General features: G+C 49.7%; 1 protein-coding gene across 5 annotated transcripts in view; it reads right to left on the reverse strand.

Moving 5' to 3' along the window:
- The window catches only part of NPAS1 (neuronal PAS domain protein 1), a 93,364-nt gene that overhangs the window by 44,755 nt on the left and 20,861 nt on the right, over positions 1-27,748 (reverse strand). For 4 of the 5 annotated variants that reach the window (XM_084814757.1, XM_084814755.1, XM_084814758.1 and 1 more), the window contains one exon: positions 3,336-3,412. In XM_084814757.1, the coding sequence (XP_084670883.1) occupies positions 3,336-3,412 (77 nt within the window). The remainder of the gene's footprint in view (positions 1-3,335; positions 3,413-27,748) is intronic. The other variant, XM_084814759.1, reaches the window with a different exon arrangement.

Raw genomic sequence — 27,748 nt, forward strand, 5'->3', positions numbered from 1 at the left:
CACCCTGCTGACATCAGAGCCACCAGCCTCCACTGCTCTGGACGTAATATTCTTACCAAGGGGGGCCCTCTTTAGAAGGCAACATCTATTCCGTCCCTGAATTCCAAATGCAGGGAGCCAGTCTTGTTGTGCTGGGGGCCCTCTGGCTCCTTCTGTCAAGCGGTGCCCTGTACCTTTGCCCCATGGTCCTGCCCAAATGGCATCCCTGGGAATGACAGCCCTTCACATGGTTGCTATTGAAGTGCTTTAAACACAGGCAAACAGCATCACCGATACTTGGGGATAGCTGGGAATGTGCCATGTAGGAGAAAGGATGGATTCTGACCAGTGCCCGCCCAACCGCTGGATAAAGTGAGGAGACAAACAGAGCCCCCGGTCTGCTGTCCGAGGCAAAGGGCCAGAAATCACCAACAATTAAAATAAAGAAATTGCATTGGATGGGTTAAATAATTAAGGGGGGGTACCCATTTGGATTTTCTGCCCCGGGTGCCAAAACCACTCTGTGCTTCTTGTTGGTGAAAGATCTCATTAAAGTGAAATGACTGAAATAATAGAGAAGTGTTTCTTACAATATGGCTACACCAGCTTTCCCCAACCTGGTTCCCTCCAGGTGTGTTGAACTGCAACACCCATCATTCCCAGCTAGTGGGCACCAGAGTACTAGACACAGCATTGGGCTCGCTTGAGCCCAGTTGACCTGGGTCCAAGAAGCCTTGGACACAAATCCTCGCTCCACCACAAAGGTAACCGGATGTCCTTTCATCAGCCTCTCTCTCTCTCTCTCTCAGCCTAACCCACCTCACAGGGATGCCAGGAAGGTAAAATGGGCTAATTCAATTTATGGCACACGTGATACAACCATGATTTTAGAAGTCGCAGATTAAACAGCATCGTGGACTAAACAGCATCAGGAGTCGAAAAAATGCTTCGGAAATGGACACGGGGATTCTCAGAGATCCTGCGCTTGACTCAACGGGGCACAAACGCAAGGGAAGGTCCGTTCCGTCTCCCCCCACAGCCTCCACTGTCAGCAGCCAGGCTGCAGGCTGAGCAGCAAGGGCGGGCACTCACTGGGGATTGATCAATTGCTGTTTAAAATATTACCATATGCCACTCCTGATAATTAGCCAACAGCCCCAGCAGACAGCTGTAATGAGAGCTCTCAAGAAATAATTAGCGCGATCCATCCGCTTCACCGCCACTTGCCCTCAAACATCATGGGCGCCTGAGCTGCACTGGCTCCCGTGGGAGCAGCTGGGCACCCTGGGAGCCAAGTGGGCCCCCGCGGCTGCGTCCCCCCTCCACGCCACCAGGAGGCACCTCTGGATCACAGAGGTGCTGCTGTCAGGGCGTGCCACGGCCAGGAAGAGAAGGCTGTGGGGGGGGGCAATTTAGTGCGACTGGAATGGCTACATTCGCTCAAATGGGCCACCATCTCTCCCGATTCATCTCCAGTGCAGTGTAGTGGTTAGAATGTTGGACTGGGACTCGGGAGGTCCAGGTTCTAGTCCCCACTCAGCCATGAAGCTCACTGTGTAACTTTGGGCCAGTCACTGACTCTCAGCCTAACCTACCTCACAAGGTTGTTGTGAGGATAACAAGGATTGGAGGAGGACCAGGTGCGGTTCCTTGGAAGAGGGAAAAAGGCAGGATACAAACATAATAATAAATAAAAGTAAATAAAACACCATTCCAATGATAGTACCACATTGACTGTATAAAAACACTTCTGTGTAGCAATCTGGGGCTAAGCAGAACCCATTTCTAACCACCAAGGGCCTCTATATACACTAAGCCTCACCCTTCAAAGTCAGCTCACCCACCATGCTTGGTTTTGCCAATCACAATTAAAACTGTCACCAATTTTGATTTCCAAACAAAACACACCCCTGTATCGGGCAGGAACAAGAGATATTGCCAGTGGCGGTGAAGTGTGGCCAAAACCCTGTTCTTCCCAGAAAGGCACCAACTGTTTTTTTTTAATTTCCCCTTTTAAACTCTCATTGAAAGATTCGTGCATCGCAACAACCTGGAGGCTTTAAAAAAAAAAAAAAAGCTCTGGGTTAATGCAGTGAGCAAACCAGGATTTGTTCTTGGCTTGGGACTCTGGTTTGTTGGGGAAGAAACAAGCCAGACTGCTTGGTTCGGAGTTCCTGGTTCAGATGTCAGGCTAACCAAGCCAGGCCTATTTCGTGGGCTTGTTTCGTCATTCCCGCTGGCAGGAAAAGCCAAGCAAGAGCGGTTTGCTCACAGCAGTAACCCAGACCTTCAAAAAAATCCTGGTTGGCCATGACATGCGAACAGGGCCATTGTGTTTTATGCTCGTTTAATCATTAAAAGAAAAAGAAAAAAAACACATAAAACTCCTCACTGTTTTATGCTGCCGAATCTTTTGCTGTTTTAGTTTGTCATTTTAACCACTTGCATTTTAATGTTTTATTGAAATCACATGAGCCGCCCTGGAAATCTGAAACATATGGAAGGACGGGATATAAATGCATAAAAATATAATGAAGCAAATAAAATAAATACAGAGGCAGAACCAGGATGGAATGTGGAAAATTGGAGGCGGAGCCAGCATGGAACCTTGAAGACTTTTTTTTTTTAAATTTCCGTCTGCATTTTATTAATTCGTGTCATTATTTTTAGCACTGTTCACTTTAGAGATGTTTTGGAATATATTTTAAGCATGTGATCTGTTATCTGTAGTACTCCTTTATTATGTTTAAATTATTGTTCATGCCTTGTGAGGGCTTTGAGTCTGGAAAGGTGGTTTAGAAATTTGTTACGGGCTGGATGCGCCTGATCTTGTCCGATCTCGGAAGCTAAGCAGGGTCAGCCCTGGTTAGTACTTGGATGGGAGACCGCCAGGGAATCAGGCTTCCTGCACTGAGAAGGGGGTTGGACTCGATGGTCTTGGAGGCCCCTTCCAATCCTATGAGTCTATGATTCTAAATTGATTCTAATAATAAAAAAAAAAATTAAGCGCAGCCTGGTCAGAATCTGGTATTCAACAGCTTTTCAGACTGGTTACCTGCTGGGAGAGTCAGACAAGACTGGGCCAGCCGTACCATGGGGCAGAGTGAGGCAGCTGCCTCAGGCAGCTGATTTGGGTGTCATGAGAGGGTGGCCTGTAGTAGTAGTAGTAGTATTTTTGCTCCCAAGGAGAGGCATTTGTGTTAATTTCAGCCTCAGGTGCCAAAATTATTTGGCCAGCCTTGGGTATGATGCACCTTGCCTTCCAGGCACTTGCTGTTCTGCCCCAGGCAGCAAAATATCTCAGACCAGCCCTGTAATGGGGTGACTGGAAGACAGCCAAGATCAGTCACACTCACCTGCAGGATGTGGCCGCCTAAGTGCTGTTCAAAGAGCTCCGTCAGCAGTGCGCTCACATTCCTCTGGCCGGAAGCTGCTGAAAAACCAAGAACCAGCCATCAGAGAGGTGACATCATGGGCATCTGGCTAGAGCACAACCACCCCCAGCGCCTTCCACTCCAGCCCGCATTGGGTCCCTGATGTCCAGAATTCCCGGGGAGTGGAAGACCTTGCTGCTGGTGGCACAGGAATATTTCCCCCGTGTCTGCACGACTGCCAGGAGCATGGAGCCATTGCACAGAGCCTTGCAATGTGACACAGGGCTGGGGGGTGGGAAGAAGTCAGTGGATGAGAACTAGCATAGTTAAAATCCGAATAAAAATTTCCAGCCCCAGGAGACTGTTTTCAGCAGCACCTCAGCAGTGACCGTGACATATATTCTGGCCCTCAGTTTAACCCTGCAAAAGAGATTTTCATTTCTGCAAAAAAAAAAAAAAAAAAAAGGTAGAGTCACAGAACCAAGATCTCCCTTGTTAATGAGAGATTTATTCTAAGGGGGTTTAATCCTTGCACCCACACGGTGCCAACTAGCTCCTGTTTGGCTTGTTCTTTAAATTCATCCCCAGTTTAGTCAGAGCCTAATTTGAGGCTCCAATACTACTTCTCTTCAGTGCTTGTGCTCAATGCAGCCCTGAAAAATGTAAAGGACACCACTTCTGAGTATGAAGAGAGTGCAGTTCCCTTGCTACTTCGTAAGTGGACCCCAGTCTCACAGCCACTTCCAAGCATGGTGAGCACCAAGCAGCTCTCTTGGATCTTCTGTTCACCAGACTCAGAGGACCACCTGCAGGCGAGGGTTCCAGCTGATTCCCCATCCCAAAACTGAACATGCCTTCCGCACCCTTTGCCCCCCTCTATTTTCCAACTGGGAGAGGCTGGCCAGGCAATTTCCACACTCTGCAAGGAAAAGCATTATCACGCTGTGACATCACAGCAGCCTCGCCAGTGACAGAGTGGAGCTTGCAGGCAATGGGCTGTCAGTGTTTTAATATCTATATATAAATCTGTGAATAATCCACCTTGTTCATCTTTCTCAAAAGGCAGGAAAACACCCTCAAGGAGGGCTCACCAGCTGGTCTCGGGGTCAGAAACACTGAACCCAGGGGTCAAAGGTTATCTCTGGGGGCAGATGCTGTTCCTTGTCGCCAAAGAGCAAAACTTCTACACCTTGAATACACGTTTTTTTAAAAACCAAGAAAGACGACGATTTGGGAGGGGGAGCAGAATGGTTGGGATTCTTTCCAGGAGGTATTTCGAGGGCAGAAGCGATGTCGCTCTTTCCCCCACACTCACCACCAGCACAGGCAGGAATCTTGGGGAAAGATTTACAAAGTTATTTGGCCGAATAAAGGCTGTTACCAAGAGGGCTGTTTGCATCTCCAAGTCCGGGGAAATTTTATGCAGGAATACCAAAAAAGAAGCCACCGCAAGAACCAGCACCTCTTCTCTTCACACGGATGCACAACCCCAAATTTAGGGCAGCGCGCGCGCGCCCCCCCCCCGCATGCACCCCACCATGCAGACAAGCGCGAGGCGCTCACTTTGGGGGGAGACGAGGACGGGGCCGGGGGCGAAGCGGGGGACAGGACACGCCATTGTGCCCTGCACATTCCTGGGAGATGGGATTAGAATACTTAACAGCTCTGCATTCACAGCTCCCCAGCAAAGCTGAAAAGCTCACAAGACCCCGGCTTAACCTTTCCTTTCAGGCCCTTCGCTCATTGTGGCCCAGAACTGCGAAGTTCCCTGGCTCGGAGGCGAGGGGGAGAGAAAGGAGGGAGGCGCCGGGCCGCGAGGGCCGCGGGCAGCCGAGGGGCAAGATGGGGGCGCCGAGGGGCCGGGAGAGCGCTCTGGCGCGCGCGTCCTTGGCGGGGGCTGGCGGCTCTGATGCCGGTGAGGCGGGGAGTCCGCCCCGGGCTTCGGCCAGGACCGGTCCGAACGCGCAGGGGGCCCCTGCGCCTTGGAGAGCCCCTCGGAGCTCGGGCCGGTCCTGCCTGAAGCCCGGGGCGGACTCCCCGCCGCGCGGACCTCGGAGCCACCGGCCCCACCGGCCCTTCGCACGGCCGAGGCCCACGCGCAGCTCCCGCGCAGCGCTGGCGCCTCGCTCCGACAGGCTGCTCGGCCGCGCCCCGCCCCGCCCCGCCCCGCCCCGCCCCGCCGGCCTCCTGTGCGGGGCCGCTTCGGCCCGGCCGCGATGGGGTCGCCCGGGTCCCGCCGCGGCTCCTGCGCGCGCGGACGAGGACGCCGCTCGCGGGGCCGGGGGCAGCTAACGCGGCGCCTGAGGGGGCCACCAAAATGGCGCCGGCGCCGCCCACCGTGGATTCACCCCGGGCACGGCCGCCGCCGGGCGCTTCCCGGCGCCGGCGCCGCCGCGGTGGGCTGCGTGAAATAGCCCCCGCGCGCGCGCACCGGCTGTTTATCAGGTAAAAGGTGACGGACACGGCTCAGCGGGGCCGGCGCCGGCCTTCTCCGCGGGCTGCGTCGCGGCCAGCTCCGAGCCCGCCTGAGGCGGCCGCGCGCCCCGGCACGCCGCAGCCCGGCCCGCGGACAGGCGAGGGCGGCGGGCGCTTCTCCGCGGCACCGCCGTGCCGTTGGCGCCCGCCAGCCCGTGGCTCGGGTTGCTTCTGCCGTCCTCGGTTCATTTGTAGGCCGCTTTTCCGTGGGAAGACCATGCTCGGATCAGCTCCCGGCACCATCGGCGAAAACGTGCACAATAAAATATAATGTTTCGACATAATTCTCCGCTGGCTCGAGGTCGTGACAAAACGTAAGTAGTCGTACACGTAGAATCCTCAAAAAGAGGATTCTCCCATTAATAAAAGATACACTGAAATCAAGCAATCCAGTCGTGATTCACGCTAAAGGCCAAAAAAAGGAGACCCCCCCCCCCTCATTCCAAACAGCTGCAGCAACAGGAGCAGCATCTTCCGTAGCCAGAGTCAGCCAGGTTCCGGCCCGCCCAGGCCAGGTGGAGAAAGCCAGGGAAACGGGGAGAAAATACACATTTGGGACAGCGGAGGGTCCTTAATCAATTTCCATGTCAGCAGGGCAACGTAATCAACTAGGCCACCAAATTAGGCTCTCAGCCTGCAGCAAGCACCGTCCACACCTGTGAGCGGCAGCCTTTAAAAGGGAGGCATGGACCAATCTTCCAGAATCAAGAGGTACTGGAGCTCAAGCCTGACACCTATTTTGAAAGCCCATATCCCAAATTTCCAATCACATAGCTGCCACTTGCGATTGCTGAGTGGCCAAAAGCACTCTGCACTGCTTAGCTACCTTGTGTCTTTTGGTAGATATAAAAAGAGATGGTATAAATTGGTTGAATTTTATTCATCCATTTGTTAAAATATTTCAGAACTGCCCTTCATCCTTAAGGATATCAGGGCGGTATACAAAAGTGTGGCTGAATAGACATACATAACAGAAAACAAATTCTAATACTACTTTATGTTTTCTGTGGTAGAGTCATACAGACGTAGGATGCTGCCTTACACCAGGTCAGGTTGTGGTCCATCTAACCAATGATGGTCTACTCTGACTGGTAGTGGCTCTCTACCAGTGAACAGGGGCTCTACCACTGAGCCACGCTCCCCAAGTGTTAAAAACAGGTTGTGGGGCAAAGCCTGGGTGAAATCCGGCCCCAAATTAAGCCCTTAGGTTTGGCAAGTTTTAAAGAAGCATCCAAACCCGCTGATCGGCCTTTTTAGCATCTCCAACATTCTGCCAGTCTGAGGTCCCAGACTAGTCTCTCTGGCACCCTCCAGAATCCTAGAATCCTTAGCTGGGGGATTCTGGGAGTTGTAGTCCAACACATCTGGAGGACAACGGGGCTTGGGGAAAGCTGACCTAGACAGAACAGACACTAAAAAGTTCACATCCTGGACTTACTGGAGCAAAAGGAGGCGAGAGGGGGAAGAGCGTTCTCCTCTTTTTGAAGCTCACTTTCAAGGAGAAATAGAAATTTTTTTTACAAAGAATATTTCTCTTTTTTCCCTTTTTTTTTTTTCTTCCTAAAAGGAAAATAGCACCAGGCAGCCTCAGAGATGGCATTTATAATGGCTGTCTCCGTTATCTGTACGAATTTACTTGTAACTAACAAACAGAGAACTCCCTTGACAGACACTCGGAACAATACCAGCGCTGCTAATTGCCGCAATTTGCTCTGTCATTTTCTTTAATTCCTTCATTTTTCCTCTCTTGAAATAACCCCACGGGTCAGACAGAATGCTCCTATAATTAAAAGCATTTAATGTAAGAATTAGAAAGCTGCTAGGATTATGGGGAAGGGAAGGGAAGGCTGGGGGGGGGACACACACAATCTCCCCTCCCCAAGTTTGCAAGTTGCCAGCTTTTAAAGCCACAACGTGGGGGGGAGGGTGACAACAACCCAGAAAGCATGAGCACCTTTAAAAAAAAACCTGAAAACTTCTAAAAGGCAAAAAGAAAAGGATCGTGGGAGCTGGTGGAAGGCAGTGGACTTTTGGACTGGGAAGATCTGGGCTCAAATGTGATAAATATAAATATGTGGGGGCAGTATGGTCAATGGTTAGGGACAAGGGAGCAAAACCAGAACTCTGGAGTTGGTGGTAGGGATGACACACCAGGTTATAATCAAAACAGGTTTAGACCTGCAGGTTTAGTCAAAAAAATAATAGTAATGGGGGGGGGGGGACCATACAAGAGTTTCTGCAATCTGTAAACACCCACATTCTACTATCAGAGTTCAGCACACCCGTTTGATATGCAAAAAGCCTGAACTCGGTCATTTTATTCCTTTTGCTAAACCTCATATTCGCAAGATGTTGGATCATGGATGTGAAGACAAAGGGACCAGACTTTTATTATTATTTCTAGAGAATTTTAAACCTCAGAGAGATCGATCATTAATATGTCTGTTTTACAGATGGGTCGTAGTTTTCCCTAAGACTGACAGCATGAGAGTCCCTGGAAAACTCATGGCTCTTGATGGACTTGAATTCAGGCCAGGTATAGCATAGTGACCGCGGTGGCTTAGTGGTTAAGACGCTGAACTGCAGACTGGAAGGTCGGCAGGTCAGCAGTTCGAGACCCGAGTGCTGCGTGGCGGAGTGAGCTCCCATCTTCAGTCCCAGCTCCTGCCAACCTAGCAGTTCGAAAGCAAAAATTGCAAGTAGATAAATAGGTACCGCCTCGGCGGGAAAGGTAACAGCGTTCCGTGCACCTCGGTGTTCAGTCATGCCGGCCACATGACCACGGAAGCGTCTTCGGACAGCGCTGGCTCTTCGGCTTAGAAACGGGAATGAGCACCGCACCCTAGAGTCGGAGACGACTGGTTGGGGACACCTTTTTTATAGCATAGTGATGTAATCCTAGGACTAAGTGGTCCACCTGTGCCTGTACCAGTTTCAGACTTCAGTGAGGGGTAATAAGACTGAATGCTTCTTCATACCACTGGATTCCCTGCACACAGAAAACCAGCATGTCAGAGAGAAGGGTTCTAGCCTAGCCCACCCTTCTCCCTGACAGCCTAGCTTTCTGTGTGTGGGGAATTTCTTTGTATGAAAGAGCACTTGATCACAGGAGCCCTCCCCAAATCCCCAGCTGCAGTCTGGGGTGGCACACATCATGAGACCTGGGCCTAAAAACGCAAACTGGAGAAGTACAGGTTCAGTTCTCACCTCAGCCTAGAACTGAAGTGACCTCAGGTAATCCACTCCCTTTCAGCCTCATCCCCCACTTTCCTGTTGTTGTTGTTGTTGTTGTTGTTATTGATACTGACCTACCTTGCAGAGCTTTTGTAAGGATTACTGGCCTAGTGTGTTTAAAGCACTTTGAACCCTCAGAAAGAGTCTACATAAAATGATAAGAATAATTTCTGCTGCTCTCCTCCCAGAATCCTCCAGGGGAAGGGTCATTGACAGCGAGATGCGTGGCCATCAAGGACCAAAATTAAGCTGCCGAACCACAAAGCATGGTGCTATTAACATCAGGTTGCCAGATTCAGTAACAGACACCACTCTGCCCAAGAAAGCAGATAAATGGCGGGGCAATTCCAGATGTGCCAGGGACTGTTCCTCTCCACGACTGGCCTATCATGCAGCAGAATGAGGTAGTGGTATTTTCAGATCACAGAACAGACTGTACCACTTTAGAGTACTGGCACGGAATAACACTTGCAAACAGAAAACTAGCACATCAAGGCAAAAGAGTCTACCCCAGCCTTCCCCAACCTGGTGCCCTCCAGATGGTTTGGTCTTCAACTCCCATCATAGAATAGTAGGGTTGGAAGGGGCCTATAAGACCATCAAGTCCAACCCCCTGAGCAATGTAGGAATCCAAGTCAGAGCATCCCTGACGGGTGGCTGTCCAGCCTCGTCGTAAATGCCTCCAGTATGGGAGAGCCCACCGCCTCCCTAGGTTATTGGTTCCATTGTCGTATTGCTCTAACAGTCAGGAAGTTTTTCCTGATGTTCAGCTGGAAGCTGGCTTCCTGTCACTTGAGCCCATTCCATGTCCTGCATTCTGGGATGATGGAGAAGAGATCCTGGCCTTCCTCTCTGTGACAACCTTTCAAGTGCTTGAAGAGCGCTATCCTATCTCCCCTCAGTTGTCTCTTCTCAAGGCTAAACATGCCCAGTTCTTTCAGTCTCTCTTCATAGGGCTTTGTTTCCAGTCCCCTGATCATCTTTGTTGCCCTCCTCTGAACCCTCTCCAGCTTGTCTGCATCCTTCCTAAAGTGTGGTGCCCAGAACTGGACACAGTACTCCAGATGGGGCCTAACCAGAGCTGAGCAGAGGGGAACTAGTACTTCCTGGGATTTGGAAGCTATGCTTCCATTAATGCAGCCCAACATAGCATTTGTCTTTTTTGCAGCCACATCACATGGTTGGCTGATATTCAGCTTGTGATCGACAACAATTCCAAGATTCTTCTCGCTTGTAGTGTTGTTGAGCCACGTATCCCCCATCTTGTAACTGTGCATTTGGTTTCTTCTTCCTAGGTGCAGAACTTGGCATTTATCCCTATTAAATATAATTCTGTTGTTCTCTGCCCAGCGCTCCAGTCTATCGAGATCATTTTGAATTTTGTTTCTGTCTTCCAAGGTATTAGCTATCCCGCCCAATTTTGTGTCATCTGCAGATTTGATCAGCATTCCCTGCACCTCCTCCTCCAAGTCATTAATAAAAAAGTTGAAGAGCACTGGGCCCAGGACTGAGCCCTGCGGTACCCCGCTCGTTACCTCTCCCCAGTTTGAGAAGATCCCATTGATAAGCACTCTTGTCAACCCCAGCCAGCATGGCCACTGGTCAGGAATGCTGGGAGTTGTAGTCTAAAACATCTGGAGGACACCAGGTTGGGGAAAGCTGGTCTAGTATTTCACCTGCTGTACTGGCTTTCTAGTTGCAGGGAATTTTTGAACATAAAGGGGGCATCTGGAAATGCAATTGCCCCACCTGCAGTGGTACAGTCCAGTCTACCACTACATCTTTCGCTGCACGAGTAGACCAGACTGGAGAGGAACTGCTGGGGCCGTGGCGTACGTGGTGGAAGGCAAACCAGATGGAACCATAGGGGCCATTCCAGATGCACCAGGCTTCCTGACAGGTGCACCTACTGTTCTTGGGGGAGCGGGGTTAACATAGCACCTTTGCAAGGAATGAAGGCACAGGTCCCTGCTCCCAAGGAGCTTACAATCTAAAAGTCTCCACAGTGGATAAAAAATAATAACAGGGAGGGAAGTGTAAACCAGGTGCAGTAAACAAGGGAAAAATATGCATCTATGGTGTTTGTGTGTGGGGTGTCTCACAATCTATAAATCACCCTTCCCCCCGTCATCCCCAAGGCCGAAAAGAAAAGGTGGGCTTTGAGGAGGAAGTAAAAGAGATGACATTGCACAGGTGTTCTGGGAGGCATCAGAAAGGGTGGTGTCTTTTGAGGGGCAGGAGACCATTGGACAACTGGGGGGTGCAGGGTGGAACCAGATGAGCTAAGAGGCTTGCAAGCGAGCATGAGTCAGGTTATAAGAGACAAAGTGCTTGGCACAGCTCTGGAGAACTCTGAAGGCAAGGGCGGGGAGGACCTGTATGCTACACATCTTCACACGGATACGTGTGTGGCTGTCACACAACCTTTTTAGATGAACACTTAAACCATCTCAGGGGTACCCCTACACAACATAATGACCTGGTTCACACAACACGATGACCCAGAGTATGAGTTGAGTATGGGCTGAGAATGGGTTGTCATCGAATCCTGGGTTGTTGTGTGTGAACCCAGCTGCACTAACAAAGCATGAACAACCCAGTGTTCACAACCTAACAAACCATGTGCTCTCTTCGTGGATTGTTCATGATTAACAAACCATGGTTTATTAGTATGGCTGGGTTCACACAGCACAACAACCTGTGTGATGTATTTCATTGGCCCTTGGGGGCCTTTAGAGGGAATGGCAAGGACAGGGTCTGATTAGTCATCCTCCCACTGGCTAACTGCCCCCAGAGGCCAGAAGAACCACCCTCTTTTCCTCAGGTGGCAAAACACCTAAGGGCCGTGTGCATTTCCCACATGTGTCTTAGGAAATTGGGCAAAACCTCTCTGTTCTCAAAGGCTTTGCAAGATCTAATTCACACCAGTGTTTGGCTTTGTAAAATTAATTTCATTAGTTTCACATTGTTGCATTGCCACAATATTGACCGATGCTGGTGACATAATGCGGACAAGGCGTGTGCTGTGGCATGTTGTCTAGTGGCTTCTTTTTGGTCGGAAGTCATGGCTTGTATACATCTTCTTCTCGAAGATTCTGTGATAACTGCGGATTTTAGTAGGCTTTTAAATTATATTCCTCTCAATTGGGAATTAAGAGATGGACAGCAAAAGTGGACACTGAGAGCCCTTACAGCTGCAAAGAGACTCATACTCCAAGCTTGGAAGGATAAACACCCACCACCTGTCATTCAATAGTGCCACATGTGGACGTATCTCCTACAGCAATCAATTTCATATGGATGCTTATTTAGATATATGGACTGCTTATATTAACATATATATTTGAAACAGAAGTCCCACATCCTTTCTTCCCCATCCCTTCTTTTCCTTTCTTTTCCTATTAAGAGTGATGTAAACAATTATTGTGTATGGATAAGTTTTATGTTATGCACTTTTTTTCTTTTCTTTTGTGGCTCCCCCACCTTCCTTCCTTCCTTTCTGTGCGTGCATGCGTGCGTGCGTGCGTTATTGTTGCATTTGCACGTAATTTTTTTTAAAGATACTGACTTTGTAATGTAAGATTTTACTTTCCTTACTGTTCGCAGCTTTGGGTTTGGGGTGAAAAGGTGAGTTACAGACTGAATTAATGCACAAGTAATTTTCAAAAAATATTATCTGCATGACCATGAGGTCTGGTAACCTGCTTTTTTCCCATCATTAAAAAAAGGAAGAATATATATTTGAGGCTCTGATGGAAGCAATGAAAGCACCATTCAAATGCTCCAGCTAAAGGAACAGCAGCCCAAGAACACCTACAGATGGACCTGGCAGAGAAGAGTGGTCAAAGAATACAGGCTGCTATTTGCGTTGTGCAAAAACAAAGCCAGTGTGCGTGCATGTGAGGGGGAGAAATGTGGGCGGACAGAACACACACCATCACGCAGTAATCCACGTAGTAATTTTGTCCTGTCATCATGCAATAATCATAATATTTCACCCTCCACTGAACAATGGTTTTTAATCTCTTAAAACATGTTATTTCCCCTTCCCTCTACAGCAAGAAGCAGCTTTATTTAAATAGTTTAAAGTTGCTGGGCCTGTAGGAGCAGGTCCAGCTCAAATCTTGGGGTACCTGCAGACTTTCAGGGTCCCCGAGTGGAGCAATCAGCTGTTCACTTCTCCGGGAGAAAATACAGGGGTGCACTATTGGATTGGAGGCACAACCAGTTTCCTGGCCCTTCATGAGCTCCTCCAGCCATTCAGAATCAAGCCACCTCGACCTGCATAGACTCACCCCATCATCCGCATTGCCCCACGCTGGTTTCTATTTCTCAGAATGCTGGGAGCCACCTATTCACAGAGGTCATCCCCAAAGCCCTGCTCTGGGCATTCCCCCACCCTCCAGAGGTCAGACAGGTGGATACCAGGGGCTGGCCTTCTCAGTGATGGCACCCAAGCTGTTTAGTAACCACCCTTGAGGTATCCGCTTGTGCTCACTCCTTGTGCGTCAAAACTGTTCTATCTGAAAGACCTTTTAATCAACAGGTAGTTACAGCTACCTAGCTGGATTTCTTATTTTAATGAGCTTTCAGCATGTCTGAACTTTCAAAAAAAAATCTGAATTGTATCTTGTATATTTTTGTTAGCTGCCTGGCAGACTATGCTGTGGAAAGTTGGGATGCACATATTTTAAACGCTACCAGTTCTCCATCTGTGATGAAAGCAACACACAATTTTAAGAGCAAAATGCCACACCCCACTACAAAACCTAAACTTTGTTCTGGACAGTTTTATCTTCAGTGAAGTTTCCTCAAGTAAGTTACTGGCAACTAAAGGCAGTTTTCTCAAGAGCTGCACTTCTAGATCAAAGGAAACGGGTTGCAAGATCATCTCCCTGGCAGCAAAAGGAGAGATGTGGTGCTGGAGAGGGCAGCAGTAGGTGTATAGATGGAGGAACGTGACTGGAGACCAAGAAAAAGAAGTTCTCGATCCACTGACTAGTGGAGGCTTGTATACCTCCATAAGAACTAGAATCTTGCTTTAAAATACTTGTGATTTGGTTTGGTTTGTTTTTTTAAAGAGAGCACCAATTCCAAACCAGCCAGGTCTTACAGATTCAAAGTGGAATCCTGAGGAATCAAACACAAGAGAAATAAGCTCAGCCTTCCAAACTTCCTTTGTAAATGCTGCCAGAATATTGTTAAGCAGTTGTTGCTGTGCCAACACACACACACACTTTAAATGCAGGTTGACACCACTGGTAGATTTTAACCAACTCCTAGCTGCTATTCAGAGTTCAGCTGCTGTCTCGCTACAACATTTCTTTATAAAGTTCTGCATCAAGAAAAACTAGTTTTTGCAACCTGCAAAATTTAGGTACATTTGCAGATAACTCCTCATTTGTACTGACGCGCAAACACTCACCTCAAACTCAGTTCACTTCCTATGAGCTGTCCTGGAAAATGCTTTTAAAAAACCAGCACCTTTTTTGGTTTCTCTTTTGGGAGTGGGTGGGAAGAAAGCTAAAAAAAATTAAATAGGTACAGTGGGCTCCCCTCCCCTGCCAGTCCCGCCCTCAAATTCCAAAGCAAAAGAAGAAGAATCTTGAATGCTCCCCATGTTTCAAAAGTAAGATTTCGGGATCAGGAAAAAGTAGGAGGAAATGGCATGGACAATTGTAGCTGGAACAAAATTCGGAGGGATCTGAGGCTCAGCTAGGGTGGCCACTTATGCATTGCTAAAAACAGGAAACTCATCACCCCAAAAAGGAGGTGGGAAAAGGGGATGCTGATTTGCACAAATTAGCATATGGAAATGTGTATGCGTAGTTGCACATTTAGAAGTGGGAGGACCATCGCTCAGTGCTAGAGCCCCTGCTTTGCATGCCAGAGGTCCCCAGTTCGATCCCCAGCAGCATCTCAAGGTAGTTTCTGGAAGAATCGTGCCTGAATCCCTGGAGAGCTGTTGCTGCCAATCAGTGCTGCCAACACTGGGCTAGATGGAGCTGTGATCTGACCCTGTATAAGGCAGCTTCCTAAATACTTACTATAACCAAAATAGAAATTCGACAGACCTCACAAGGTAGGAAAGACTGACTGGGCGAGCTGTGTACCTGCTGTTCCATCTGCAGCTGTCCAGGAGCTAAGTGCTGATGGGCTGCTTCAAGGCCCCTGCTCGCTCTCCCTTCTTATAATGGTTCTTGATCTTTAAACTGGACTTGGACTGGGCAGCCCTTCAAAGAGAGGACACCTTCAAAGAGAGGATGGTCCTCTGCAAAAGCAGACCCAGCTCCTAGGCCCAGCTCAAAATGGGGAGTTTGTATTTCAAATTCCACATTGCTACTCATTTGGCAGAATTCGTTCTGTGTTTGGTGAGGGACAAGGAGCCGTGGCGAATGCTTAAGCCCATCCCCAACTCCAGAAAATCCTACTCAGCGCCCCCACCCCCAGCAGACATCTGCAGTTAATTGCCCAAACACTCACTAGCATGTCTTTGCGGCCTTCAGGACTAGGAACATCTCTCTTTTTTGTAAGTCAACAGTAAGTCAACACACAGAAAAAGTGAGATTGTCTGAATGCTGACCTCTTCACACAAGACAAATTCCTGCAACTGAGAACCATGTTCGGGCAAAGAATATTTTCTCCTAAGCTATGGAGTCTGCTCTTCCAGCCATCGTAAGGGGGAAAGGACCCCCTCTCCACCTTCCAAAAAAGGCTCGAGGGGGTTAATGTCAAAATCTGGTGGGATTACTGGAGTCGCAAAAGAGTGCATCGTCCAGAGCTAAAGCAATCACTGAATTCTTTCCCCAAGTGTGTAATTATGTGGGAGAATAAAGCCGGCAGAATCGCTGTGGATTATGGTGGTGCAGCTGCGCGCTCTTTTGCACAGCGGAGCAATGGCAGAATTAGCTGCAGCTGAAAGGCAAAGAGCAGCTCCTTGCTGGCAAAGTTAGCCGGAAGCAACGCAGGAAAAGTGCCTCATCACTTGGAGAGGGTAATAAGGGGGCGGGGGGTGAATAAAATTCTCGGTTGCCTGTCCAAGAGGTCCCGCAGTTGGTTACCGGAACCCCTTGATTAGTAGCTCCAAGCGTGTCTTCCAGAGGCAGGTAGTGAAAAATGCCCCCAGGGGAGACCGGATATGAAATAATAAGCCTTTGGCCATTACAAACCATGCTGCCATGTTCCAAGCACTTCACATGCATGCCCACTCATCCCTGCAACAACCTAGTAAGGTAGGACACTACCTCCAGGTTGCAAATAGAGGAAGAAGCTGAGGGAGAAAGAGGCTTCCCTGAGGCAAAGAGTGAATCTGTAGCAGAGGCAAGATCAGAAGCAGGGACAGTGTGGTGCAGGGGTTAGAGCGCCAGAGTAAGACTGGGGAGACCTGTGTTCAAATCCCCAGGTGGCTGGGGTGACCTCAGGCCAGTCACTATCCTTCAGCCTGACCTACCTCACAAGGCTGTCGCGAGAGGCAGAAGAAGCACATACAGTGGTCTGAGCTCCGTGGAGGGGATGGGTGGGATTGAAATTGGCAGCAGCAGCACCACGGCTCTCTCATAATAAGCACAGAGGCCTGACCACGAGCAGCAATGCCAGAACGCCCTCCTGGTGCAAGAAGGGCGTCGTGGAGCCGGTCTCCCTCCCTGCAGCCTCCCTGCCCTCACCCATTTTGTCTGGAGCCCCGCACCAGTCAGTCCTTGACCCTCCTGTGAAGATTCTCTTCCCCCTCCCCACTTTGCCAGCCAGCCGCATCCATCCTCCGCAGGCGCCAGCGCGGGGCAGCGGCGGGAGAACGGGAGGAAGGGTCTCTGCGCATCCTGCCAATCTGAAGCCATCTGCATCAATCAGAAGGAGCGGCCAGTGCAACCGCCATCTGGACCGGGGCCAAATGGGGGCGATGCACCTTTACGAGGGAAAAACAAGGCACAGCCCCCTATCTGCCGATATAAGTGCATTGCGCTGGCCGGGGGCAGCAGCACGGAAAGGCTGGGTTCCCATAGCTGGGCTTGGGCCGGGCCGTGGCTCTCTGCCCAGTGAAGGAGACTCCAGCACTGCTTGGAGGGCAAGAAGGCAAGGCGTGCCGTCAGAGGCTCGGTGGCAAGTGCTGGGCACCTAAATCACCCAAGACCCAGGCGTGCCCATCTCTCTCTGCGTGCCTGTCTCTCGTACATGCAGCCCTGACCCAGTTATCAGGGAGGAGAGCAAGGGCATCCAGAGAGCCCTGCCAGATCCGAGCAAAGGACTCTGTAGCCAAGCACCCTGCCTCCAAGAGAGGGCAGCCTCTGGGAAGCCCGTCGGTAGCAAAGAGAGAGAGAACAGGGGCCAACGCTCAACTTTTGCCACCCTTGGCTTGATCCCCAAATGTTTGCGAGGGAATCCAACTCTGCGCTTGGCTCAGGGGCATGGTTTTCTCTTCCCATGCGGAACTCGTCACTTCGAGGGGCCGTGGACACAGAAACCTGCCTTACAACCACTCAGAGCAATTGCTCCATCCAGCTCAGAACTGTCTGCTCCAGGCTTCTCCAATCTGGTGCCCTCCTGGCATGTTGAACTCCGGCTCTCATTATTCACAGCCAGCATGGCCAATTGCCCATAACCTGTTATCAGTGGAGGCTGGTGGCTCCGATGTCAGTGAATCCACTCCGGGGTTCAGTCAGAACCAGTCCAGAAATCTTGTTCCTTTAGAGTTCTGACTGAAACCCAGAGTGGATTCACACACACACACACCCCACACACGGACATCGGAGCCACCAGCCTCCTTTGCCTGCTTTCTGACCCTTTTACCTGGGGGTGCCGAGCATAGAACCTTATGAATGCAGCACGGGTGTTTTGGCCATGGCGTGACACCCTCCCTCGAGTTGGGCCGGTGTGTGTCTAGGTATGAAGGGCCAGAATGGCAACAAGCTCAGGCCGGGGTGGGCTGCAAAGCATTCCCTGCGGGCACACTGGTGGCAGAGGCCAGGCCCTGGCCGTGGGAGGGGATGGAGGGGAGATGTCCCCACTGCATCTCAGGGGCAGGCACAGGAGTGGGGGCTAAACCACTGCTGCTGGTGAACCCCGCATCTGGAGTGACAAGCGAGCCGCGGCCCACATGCTGCCGCCCATTCACTCTTGGCAGGGAGGGCCGTAGCTCGGTGGCAGAGCCCCTGGTTTGCACGCAGAGGGTCCCAGGCTCGATTCCTTGTGGCCTCTCCAAGTAGGGCAGGAAAAACTCCTGTCTGGAACCCTGGAGAGCTGCTGCTGCCAGTCAGTACTGACAGCACTGGGCTAGATGGACCAGTGGACTGACTTAGTATGAGGTGGCCTCTCTGTTCCTATGCCCCACAGAACTGAATGGGAGGCACTGAAAACAGAGATCAGTGTAACCACACCCCTTCACTTGCTTATCACCACCTGGGATTCTGCGTCTTGGGGTGCTTCCGGAAGGAAGGGGGGCTACTGACACCCAGTCACAAAGCCAGAGTGCAGCTGCACAAAATACATTGCCCAGCTATCCTGAACAGATTTTTTTTTTCTGGTAAGAAAAAAGACAGGAGAAGCATTGAGAAAACACCAGAAGGTTACTAGTGGAAGAAGGCAATGTCTGGACACCCCCCAGCCCGGTAAAATGTTGCAAAGGAGGCAAGACAACTGCACGATGAAAGCCCTGCTGGGAAGCTCGATCACCGGGAAGCTGGACTCATGCGACAGGATCTCAGGCTTCTAAAGCCATGCGAAAGAGATTAAAAGAAAGGACCAAACTATCAGTTCAAGGGTCAAGATCCGTGATCTGCGCACTACTTGACAACCACAGCCTCCCGTTTCTTTCACGTAACCCCACAGTAACCGAACCACGAAGAATCAGGGCACGTATTTATATGCTGCCATCTGTGTGACGTAAGCGAAACAGAGGAGGCTCCTGCCCTCCCAAACTCCTTGCAGTTGTTGTTTGGCTGAGGTGAGATGCAGGGAGACAAAGGCAATGATGAAGGATGACACAGAGCAAGCACCGGGGGCTTTATTCCCCCCCCACCAGTAATTTATCAAGATTTCTCCCCAATATCTATAATGATTGTAATAAATCATAACAGAAATGGAGGAGGAGGAGAATTATAAACTAAAGGACAGCAGTGTGTGGGGGGGGACTTTTTAAAAAAAGTTTTGCAAAAACAGACGCATCATCCCTACTAGCGGTAAGTAACCTCTTGGGAAGAAGGGATAATTAAATTGTTTGTAACATTCTCGGGCCTACGCAGAATTATTGAAGCAAATGCGGTTAAATACGCATAGCTTTAACTTGGTTACAATTTGGGCGGTGTGTGTGTGTAGGATTAAAGGATGCAAGCCAAAGGGCTACTGGTCCTGATGCCTCTATGCTACCGCCAGTGGCAGAGGCAGTGTGCCTGTGTACACCAGTGGCTGGGGAACATGGGCGGGAGGGTGCTGTTGCACTCATGTCCTGCTTGTGGGTTTCCGGTGGGCAGCTGGTTGGCCACCATGTGAACAGAATGCTGGTCTAGACGGACCCTTGGTCTGATCCAGCACGGGCTCTTCTGATGTTCTTATGTAGGGTCTTGGAGGCAGAGAAAGAGGAGGGTAGGATCATGTACACATCTGGGGCAGGAACGTCAGGTGTAGAGAGCAGCAAGGAACAATGGGTGGAGCTGTTCAGCAGCCTTGGTTTTATTTATTTTTAAATCACGTCCTGCCATCTTCCCTTCTCATGGGTGGCTACAGATGGTAGAGTTCAAAAAGCAAAGGAGATAAAGATAGAGGAGATAAAGAAAAGAAAGGAGGTGTGCGGGTGGAAATGCCATGGAGGCCTTTGCTGGTAAGAAGAGGTTTACCCTCAATCCAGAAGGGGGTGGGAAGCCAGCACAGAGGTTTAAAAGGTCCTGATCAGTGGGGGCTGCTGGCTCCAATGTCAGTGAGGCAGTGCATCCGGGTTTCCGTCAGAACTCCAAAGGAGCTCTCTGCCCCACTGACATCGCAGCCACCAGCATCCATTGCTGAAAGCGCCTTGTCTTCCCTGGTCACGGCAGCCTACATTTCCCTTTCCCCCCTCTTTTCTCTCCCCTGTGTCAAAGTACAAACTCCATGCACTTTGGGGCAGGGACCTGCCCTCTTGTGCTCTGTCAAGTGCCATGCACACTGATGGCCCCATAAAACCATGTAAATCATAAGCAGCTTTTGTTTTAAGCCTGCATTTCCCGCCAGCGCCACTTTGTATGACTTGCCTCTCTCTCAGTCTCTCCCACATTGGCTGAGTGACTCAGGGAAAAGAGAAATTAAAAATCAGCCTCCATTTTACTTGTCAAATTAGGGGCAATTTGAACAATTGCTCTCCCTCCAGATGTTTAATAAACCGCTGATTGATTAATCAACATGACCTTAATATTTTTCCCTGGCTAAGCCCTGGGAAGATACTTGCTGTCGGCATTAAAAACCGCTGCTAATTGCGCTAATGCAATTGATTGGGAAATTGGCCCCAGGTCAAAGATGGTAATTAGTACAGGGGAAATTGCTGGCCAACAGTCTCTTTGGGGGAGGGGGGAGGACAATCTGCCAGACAGACAAGGTGTTGAGAGTCAGGATTCCTGGGTTCCAGATTCACCTGGAAGGAGGAACTGTTTACAGTGCTTAGAGCAGGAAGAACTGGACAGCCGTCACCGAGCTTTAGAGGCTGTTATTTAGAGGCTGGTTTACAGCAGAAGGAGTGAGAGAGAGGTTCCTGCCTTCAAGGCACTTACATTCTGAAGCAGGAGTGTTGAACCTCACACCAGTGGCCCATATCCAATCTGCCTGTGGTCCCAATCCATCCCCCGGGGTATCTCAGGCAGCCCTGCCCGCTTTCCCCTGACTGCCAGTCGTCTGGTGGCTTCCCGACTTCTGCACGCTTTCCCTCCATTCTAAGAGCTCAGAATGCCGCTCCTAAAGCTCAGCTACTGCAATAAGAGCAGTAAGCTAAAATACACTGGCATTTTGGTCCCGCCCTGTGTTGCCTTTGGTCCTGCCCACCATTGGAATGCAGCCCCCAAGAGCTGCTCTGAAGCTGAATTCGGCCCTTGAGCTGAAAGAGGTTCAACGCCCCGGCCTCAAGCATGAGAGTTCCTAAAAGTCTTCTCCCTCGCGCTCCTTTTTTTCACGCGAGCTACAGAGTTGGGATGGTAGCCATCGATCGGCTATTACATGTCTATCCTGCCTTCCTTCCATCATGGAACGCGAGGTGTTATGCACTGGATTCCCAGGCAGCCTCCCATCCAGGCACTGACCAGATGCTTGCTTAGCTTTGCTGTTGTTCAGTTGTTCAGTCGTGTCCAACTCTTCGTGACCCCATGGACCATAGCACGCCAGGCCTTCCTGTCCTGCGCTCTCTCCCGGAGCGTGCTCAAGTTCATATTCATTGCATCGGTGATGCTATCTAGCCATCTCATCCTCTGCCGTCCCCTTCTCCTTTTGCCTTCAGTCTTTCCCAGCATCAGGGTCTTTTCCAGAGAGTTTTCCCTTTGCATCAGGTGGCCAAAATATTTGAGCTTCAGCTTCAGTATCTGTCCTTCCAATGAGCATTCAGGGTTGATTTCCTTTAGGATGGACTGATTGGACCTCCTTGCAGTCCAGGGGACTCGTAACAGTCTTCTCCAGCACCGCAGTTCGAAAGCATCCATTCTTCGGCGCTCAGCCTTCCTTATAGTCCAGCTCTCACAGCCATACGTTGCTACAGGGAAAACCATAGCTTTGATTATATGGACCTTTGTCGGCAAGGTGATGTCTCTGCTTCTTACTATGCTGTCTAGGTGTGCCATAGCTTTCCTCCCAAGGAGCAAGCGTCTTTTAATTTCATGGCTACAGTCACCGCCTGCGGTGATCTTGGAGCCCAAGAAACTAAAATCTGTCACTGCTTCCATTTCTTCCCCTTCCATATGCCAGAAAGTGATGGGGCCAGATGCCATGATCTTCGTTTTTTTCATGTTGAGTTTCAAACCAGCTTTTGCACTCTCCTCTTTCACCCTCAACAAGAGGCTCTTTAGATCCACCTCGCTTTCTGCCATTAGGGTGGTATCGTCTGCGTATCGGAGGTTGTTGATAATTCTCCCGGCAATCTTAATTCCGACCTGTGATTCATCCAACCCGGCGTTTCTCATGATGTACTCTGCATCTAAGTTAAATAAGCAGGGCGACAATATGCAGCCTTGTCGTACTCCTTTCCCAATTGGGAACCACTCGGTTGTTCCATGTCTGGTTCTTACTGTTGCTTCTTGACCCTCGTACAAGTTTCTCAGGAGACAGGTAAGGTGATCTGGTATTCCCATCACTTTAAGAATTTGCCACAGTTTGTTGTGATCCACACAATCAAAGGCTTTAGCGTAGTCAATGAAGCAGAAATAGACGTTTTTCTGGAATTCTCTTGCTTTCTCCATGATCCAGCGAATGTTGGCGATTTGATCTCTAGTTTCTCTGCCTCTTCGAAACCCAGCTTGTACTTCCGGTAGTTCTCGGTTCGCATACTGCTGAAGCCTAGCTTGTAGGGTTGAGCATCACCTTGCTGGCATGTGAAATGAGCACAATTGTGCGGTAGTTTGAACACTCTTTGGCGTTGCCCTTCTTTGGAATTGGAATGTAAACTGACCTTTTCCGGTCTTGCGGCCATTGTTGAGTGTTCTAAATTTGTTGGCATATTGAATGCAGCACTTTAACAGCATCATCTTTTAGGATTTTAAATAGCTCGGCTGGAATACTGTCATCTCCGCTAGCTTTGTTGTTACTAATGCTTCCTAAGGCCCACTTGACTTCACTCTCAAGGATGTCCGGCTCAAGTTCAGTGACCGCACTATCATGGCTATCAGGGACATTAAGATCTTTCCTGTAGAGTTCTTCTGTGTATTTTTTCCACCTCTTCTTAATCTCATCTGCTTCTGTTAGGTCCCTGCCTTCTTTGTCCTTTATCATGCCCATCTTTGCACAAAACGTTCCCTTGAGATCTCCAATTTTCTTGAAGAGATCTCTAGTCTTTCCCATTCTGTTGTTTTCCTCCATTTCTTTGCATTGTTCATTTAAGAAGGCCTTCTTGTCTCTCCTTGCTATTCTCTGGAACTCTGCATTCAGTTGGGTATATCTTCCCCTTTCTCCCTTGCTTTTCGCTTCCCTTCTTTCCTCAGCTACTTGTAAAGCCTCATCAGACAGCCACTTGGCTTTCTTGCATTTCTTTTTCTTTGGGATGGATTGAGTTGCTGCCTCCTGAACAATGTGACAGACCTCCGTCCATAGTTCCTCAGGCACTCTGTCTATCAGGTCTAATCCCTGAAATCTATTCCTCACCTCCACTGTATATTCATAAGGGGTATGATTTAGGTCATACCTGAATGGTTGAGTGGTTTTCCCTACGTTCTTCAATTTAAGCTGAAATTTTGCAAGAAGCAGCTCATGATCTGAGCCACAGTCAGCTCCAGGCCTTGTTTTGACTGACTATATGGAGCTTCTCCATCTTTGGCTGCAAAGGACATAATCAATCTGATTTCGATATTGACCATCTGGTGATGTCCATGTGTAGAGTCGCCTCTTGTGCTGTTGGAAAAGAGTGTTTGCTATGATCAGCGTGTTCTCTTGGCACAACTCTATTAGCCTTTGTCCTGCTTCATTTTGTACACCAAGGCCATGCTTGCCTGTTATCCCGGTGATTTCTTGCCTTCCTACTTTAGCATTCCAATCCCCTATGATGAAGAGGACATATTTTTTTGCTGTTAGTTCTAGAAGGTGTTGTAGGTCTTCATAGAACTGATCAACCTCAGCTTCTTCGGCATCAGTGGTTGCTTAGCTTACCAAACTGGAAATGTCACATGTCCTCAGTTTCCAAGTTGTCTAAACTAGACTTCCCCAACCCGGTGGTCTCCAGATGTTTTGGACTTCAACTCCCATTAGCCCCAGCCAGCATGGCTAGTGCTCAGGAATGCTGAGAGTTGTAGTCCAAAACTTCTGGAGGCCACCAATTTGCTGAAGGCTGGTCTAAACCCGAGATATGGATGCCCCAGCGTTGCTTAAGTCTGCTGAGGTCTTGCTATTCATGCGCCTTTATACCTATTCAAAAGTTCAGTTCTGACATAAATAAGAAAACCCCCTTAGGCCTTAGCCACCGCTGCTGTCTTGCAATTGCTTAACAAAAAATATACCAGATACATCAAAAATTTTGTTGTTCTATCGGTATATTGTTTTGAAGTGATGCGCTGCTAAAATTTTACATGCATGGCAGCATTACAGTGTGATGAAGAAATAAGCCAATTCGCTGAAGTCGACAGGACTTCAAAGTGCTTTACATCGCCAGGCTCAGGCTCAGCTCACCGTTTCGTGGCTCCTCTTCTGTTGCACTTTAACCGGTGCGTGCGTTGCACAGGTGTGGCTATTCTCACACTCACACAGAAAGACTGGTCACATAATGGCTACTCCTCTGAAATGTAACAAAGCAGATATACAGAACACAGTGGCCAAGAATTTCGCTCACTTTTCTGTTAAAATGCATGGTTTGCTCGGTCTTGAGAGTGCCGAGAGCAGCAATGCCTGTCATCCGAAAGGGGGCGGGGCCAGCGGGAGTGGGGGTGGCCATCTGGGGACTCCCGGCTGGCCAGGCTGAGACCCCAGGCAGGCCAGATGCAGCCCGTGAGGCTGAGATTCAACACCATATGGAACATATGAAGCTGCTTTACTATACCAGGTCAGGCCATGGCTCCATCCAGCCCAGTATTGTCGACACTGACTGGCAGCAACGGCTCTCCAGGGTTGCAGGCAGGATTCCTTCCTAGCCCTGCCTGGAGAAGCCAGGGATCGCACCGGGAACCTTCTGCTTGCAAAGCAGCAAAGAAGGTGCTGTACTACTGAGCCATGCCCCCTCCCCTGCTCTCTACACTCCCTTCCATATAAGTCTCTAGTCCTCATTGCAGAAGCTAGCTCATGTTGTGCCAGGTGTACGGCCAGCCCCTTGACAGGGTTAAGCCTGCAAGCACTGGAACATCCTGACTCTCAGACTCCACCCTGTTCTGACCCCTGTTCTGCCCTCTATTTTTAAACTCTTTCCCAGGACACAGCTGTAGCAAAACAATAACGGGAGAACCCTGCCACAGTTTTGAAAAGTTCTCGGCCGCCTCGGCACCCCTCCTTCAAAGCCAATCATTATTAGAATTCATTCCCTACAGATTTTGGCTTCTCTTGCAAACCAAGGGAGGCTGCGGGGGGTGGGGGGAGGACGGAAGGACAAGGCAGGCTTAACAGAAAGATGTCTCTTCCTCAGTGCTGGAATCTGCCGGGAGGGGGGAAGGCGAGAGGGGGAAGAAAACGGACAGTACCGCGCCCAGCCTCCCCAAACAATAGGCAGATGTTTATCCCTATTTCATGGAACACTCGTTATTTGGCTGATAATTACCCTGCGGGTAATGATAGTAATCAGAAATTGCTGCAAGCCTGTATTCTTCCAAGGCAGTTAATTTATTTAATTACACACTTTGAAGCTGCATTATTTAAATGGTGATTTATTGCATGGCTAATCAATGCTATTTTATCTGGGCGAGCGCCTGTGTGTGTGTGTGTGTGTGCGCGCGCGTGCGCGTGCATGTGTTGGAATGGAGCGGCCGCCAGGCCTTTCCGAGAGGAACTGGCGTGCATGTGGGGGGTGGGGTGGAATGAGAGAGCAGACAGACCCGGAGAAGCAGATTTCAAAGTGACAGATGATCCTCCGTTCCCTGTGTCGCTGCAGGTGCGCCAAGAGGTGTGCCGGTCTTGCGGACATGCTGCGGGACACAGGGAAGAGCCGAGCCGAGCCGCAGCCCAGGGGCAGAGCGGCTGCCTTCATGCAGAGGGTCCCAGGTCCATCTCCCCGGTGGCCCCCCTCCGCCTGCAGAGCCACTGCCGGCCCAGGCAGGCAATGCTGGCCTAGACCTGCTTCCTCGGACCCAAACAGGGCAGCTTCTTGCTCCTTAGTTCCAAATTCCTTCCGGAGGTCAGTGGTGGTGTTTTACAGCTTGGGTGTTTTGTAATGCAAGTCACTTTCCACATTATTATTATTATTATTATTATTATTACTACTACTACTACTACTATTATTGTTATTGTTGTTATTATTGTTAACTGCCCAGAGAGGTTTGGCTATTGGGTGGTATTGAAATGTAACAACTAAATAAATAAGTGATGATGATTTTATCCCACACCTTCTCCAAGGAGCTCATGGCAGCTACATGGGTCTCCCTCCACCCCTCATTTTATCCTCACAACAACCCTGAGAGGTATGTCAGGTTGGAGACAAACAAGCTTTTTTTCACCATTGAAATGGCTGCCCAGCTTACTCATTCCACTTTTGCTTCCAGAAAAACAGGTCCGGTAGGTTTTTATACTGTTTCCAAGACCTGCAAAACATGTTTATCCAGAGGCAATGTTAGGACCAAAGAAATGTGTGCATACATCAGGCGATACAAAACCTCTCCTCGGTCCTCTGAAAGATGGTAGTTCAGTGGTAGAGCACCCACTTTGCATGCAGGAGGTCCCAGGTTTGATCGCCAGCATCTCCACATAGGGCTGGAAAAATTCCTTCCTGAAACCCTGAAGAGCTGCTGCTGCCAGTCAGCGTCGACGATACTGGGCGAGATGGGCCCATGGTCTGACTCAGTATAAGGCAGCTTCCTCTGTTCCTAACTGTGAGCAGGAGCGGAAGAGGAAGTAAACTATCACCATCTCTTCAAATAGGTTTTTTTAATTACCATTCTTAATTATAGAAATTCTCCCCCCCCCCCCGGCAATTATTCCTTGAGTGTCTTGTGTTAAGTTAGATGGCAACTATATAATGCAACTTCCTACGTTCCTATGTATCACTCTGTCTCCAGTCTTAGACTGAGCGGTGGCGACTGGTCTAACGTCACCCAGTGAGCTTCATGGTTCAGTGAGGATTTGAACCCAAGTCTCCCTGGGCTTAGCCTTACACTCTAACCCCTATACCACACTAGCTCATCAATCACAATTCCACAAAGAAAAAACATTGAATAAAATGTGGGCAACAAGACACAATTTCTAGAGAACTGGCCAGCTTCTTTTCTTTTTTAAGAAAAGAGACCAAGCCTCAGGCCCTCATGGCTGCAAAGATATGCCTGGAAGTTCGTGGCTTCAATGCCCGTTGAAATCCCAGAAGCCCAACGATGGCTGAATGAGATTTCCTGGGGGTTCAGGGCAGCATGTCGTGCATAGAGTTTCAACCTCCTGCTCCCCACCCCGGTGACTTGTAGATTCTTGTCCTCCCCTAACCCACACCCCGCCCCACGACTAGGAGAAGCAGGAGCGGGGTTGGGGGTGGCTACAGAATTATGCAAAACAACCATCATGCACATTTGCTCAAGCTGCACAATGTATTCGAGGTGCAGACATCAGATTTTAACCGGCATTGGCACACACCAGCATTGAGGAAAGGAAAGGGCGGAGCATACACACATCCCTGGGCACAGTCCAGTTGAGCCCGCCTCCTGTACTCTGCTCCCAAGCGCTGGAGCTGGTCGCGACAGACGCCGACGCCGCCCCCCAAGAGAAACCAGACTCCTCTTGAGCAATCCGCCATAGTCCTCATAAGAACATAAGAAGAGCCCGGCTGGATCTGACCCAGGGTCCATCTAGTCCAGCATTCTGCTCACACAGTGGCCAGCCAGCTGCCTACGGGAAACCCACAAGCAGAACACAAGCGCAGC

Source organism: Heloderma suspectum, chromosome 10 (genome assembly GCF_057233095.1).
Source record: "Heloderma suspectum isolate Gila_16-S chromosome 10, 16-S_ref, whole genome shotgun sequence".
In the NCBI taxonomy this organism is placed as follows: Eukaryota; Metazoa; Chordata; class Lepidosauria; order Squamata; family Helodermatidae; genus Heloderma; species Heloderma suspectum.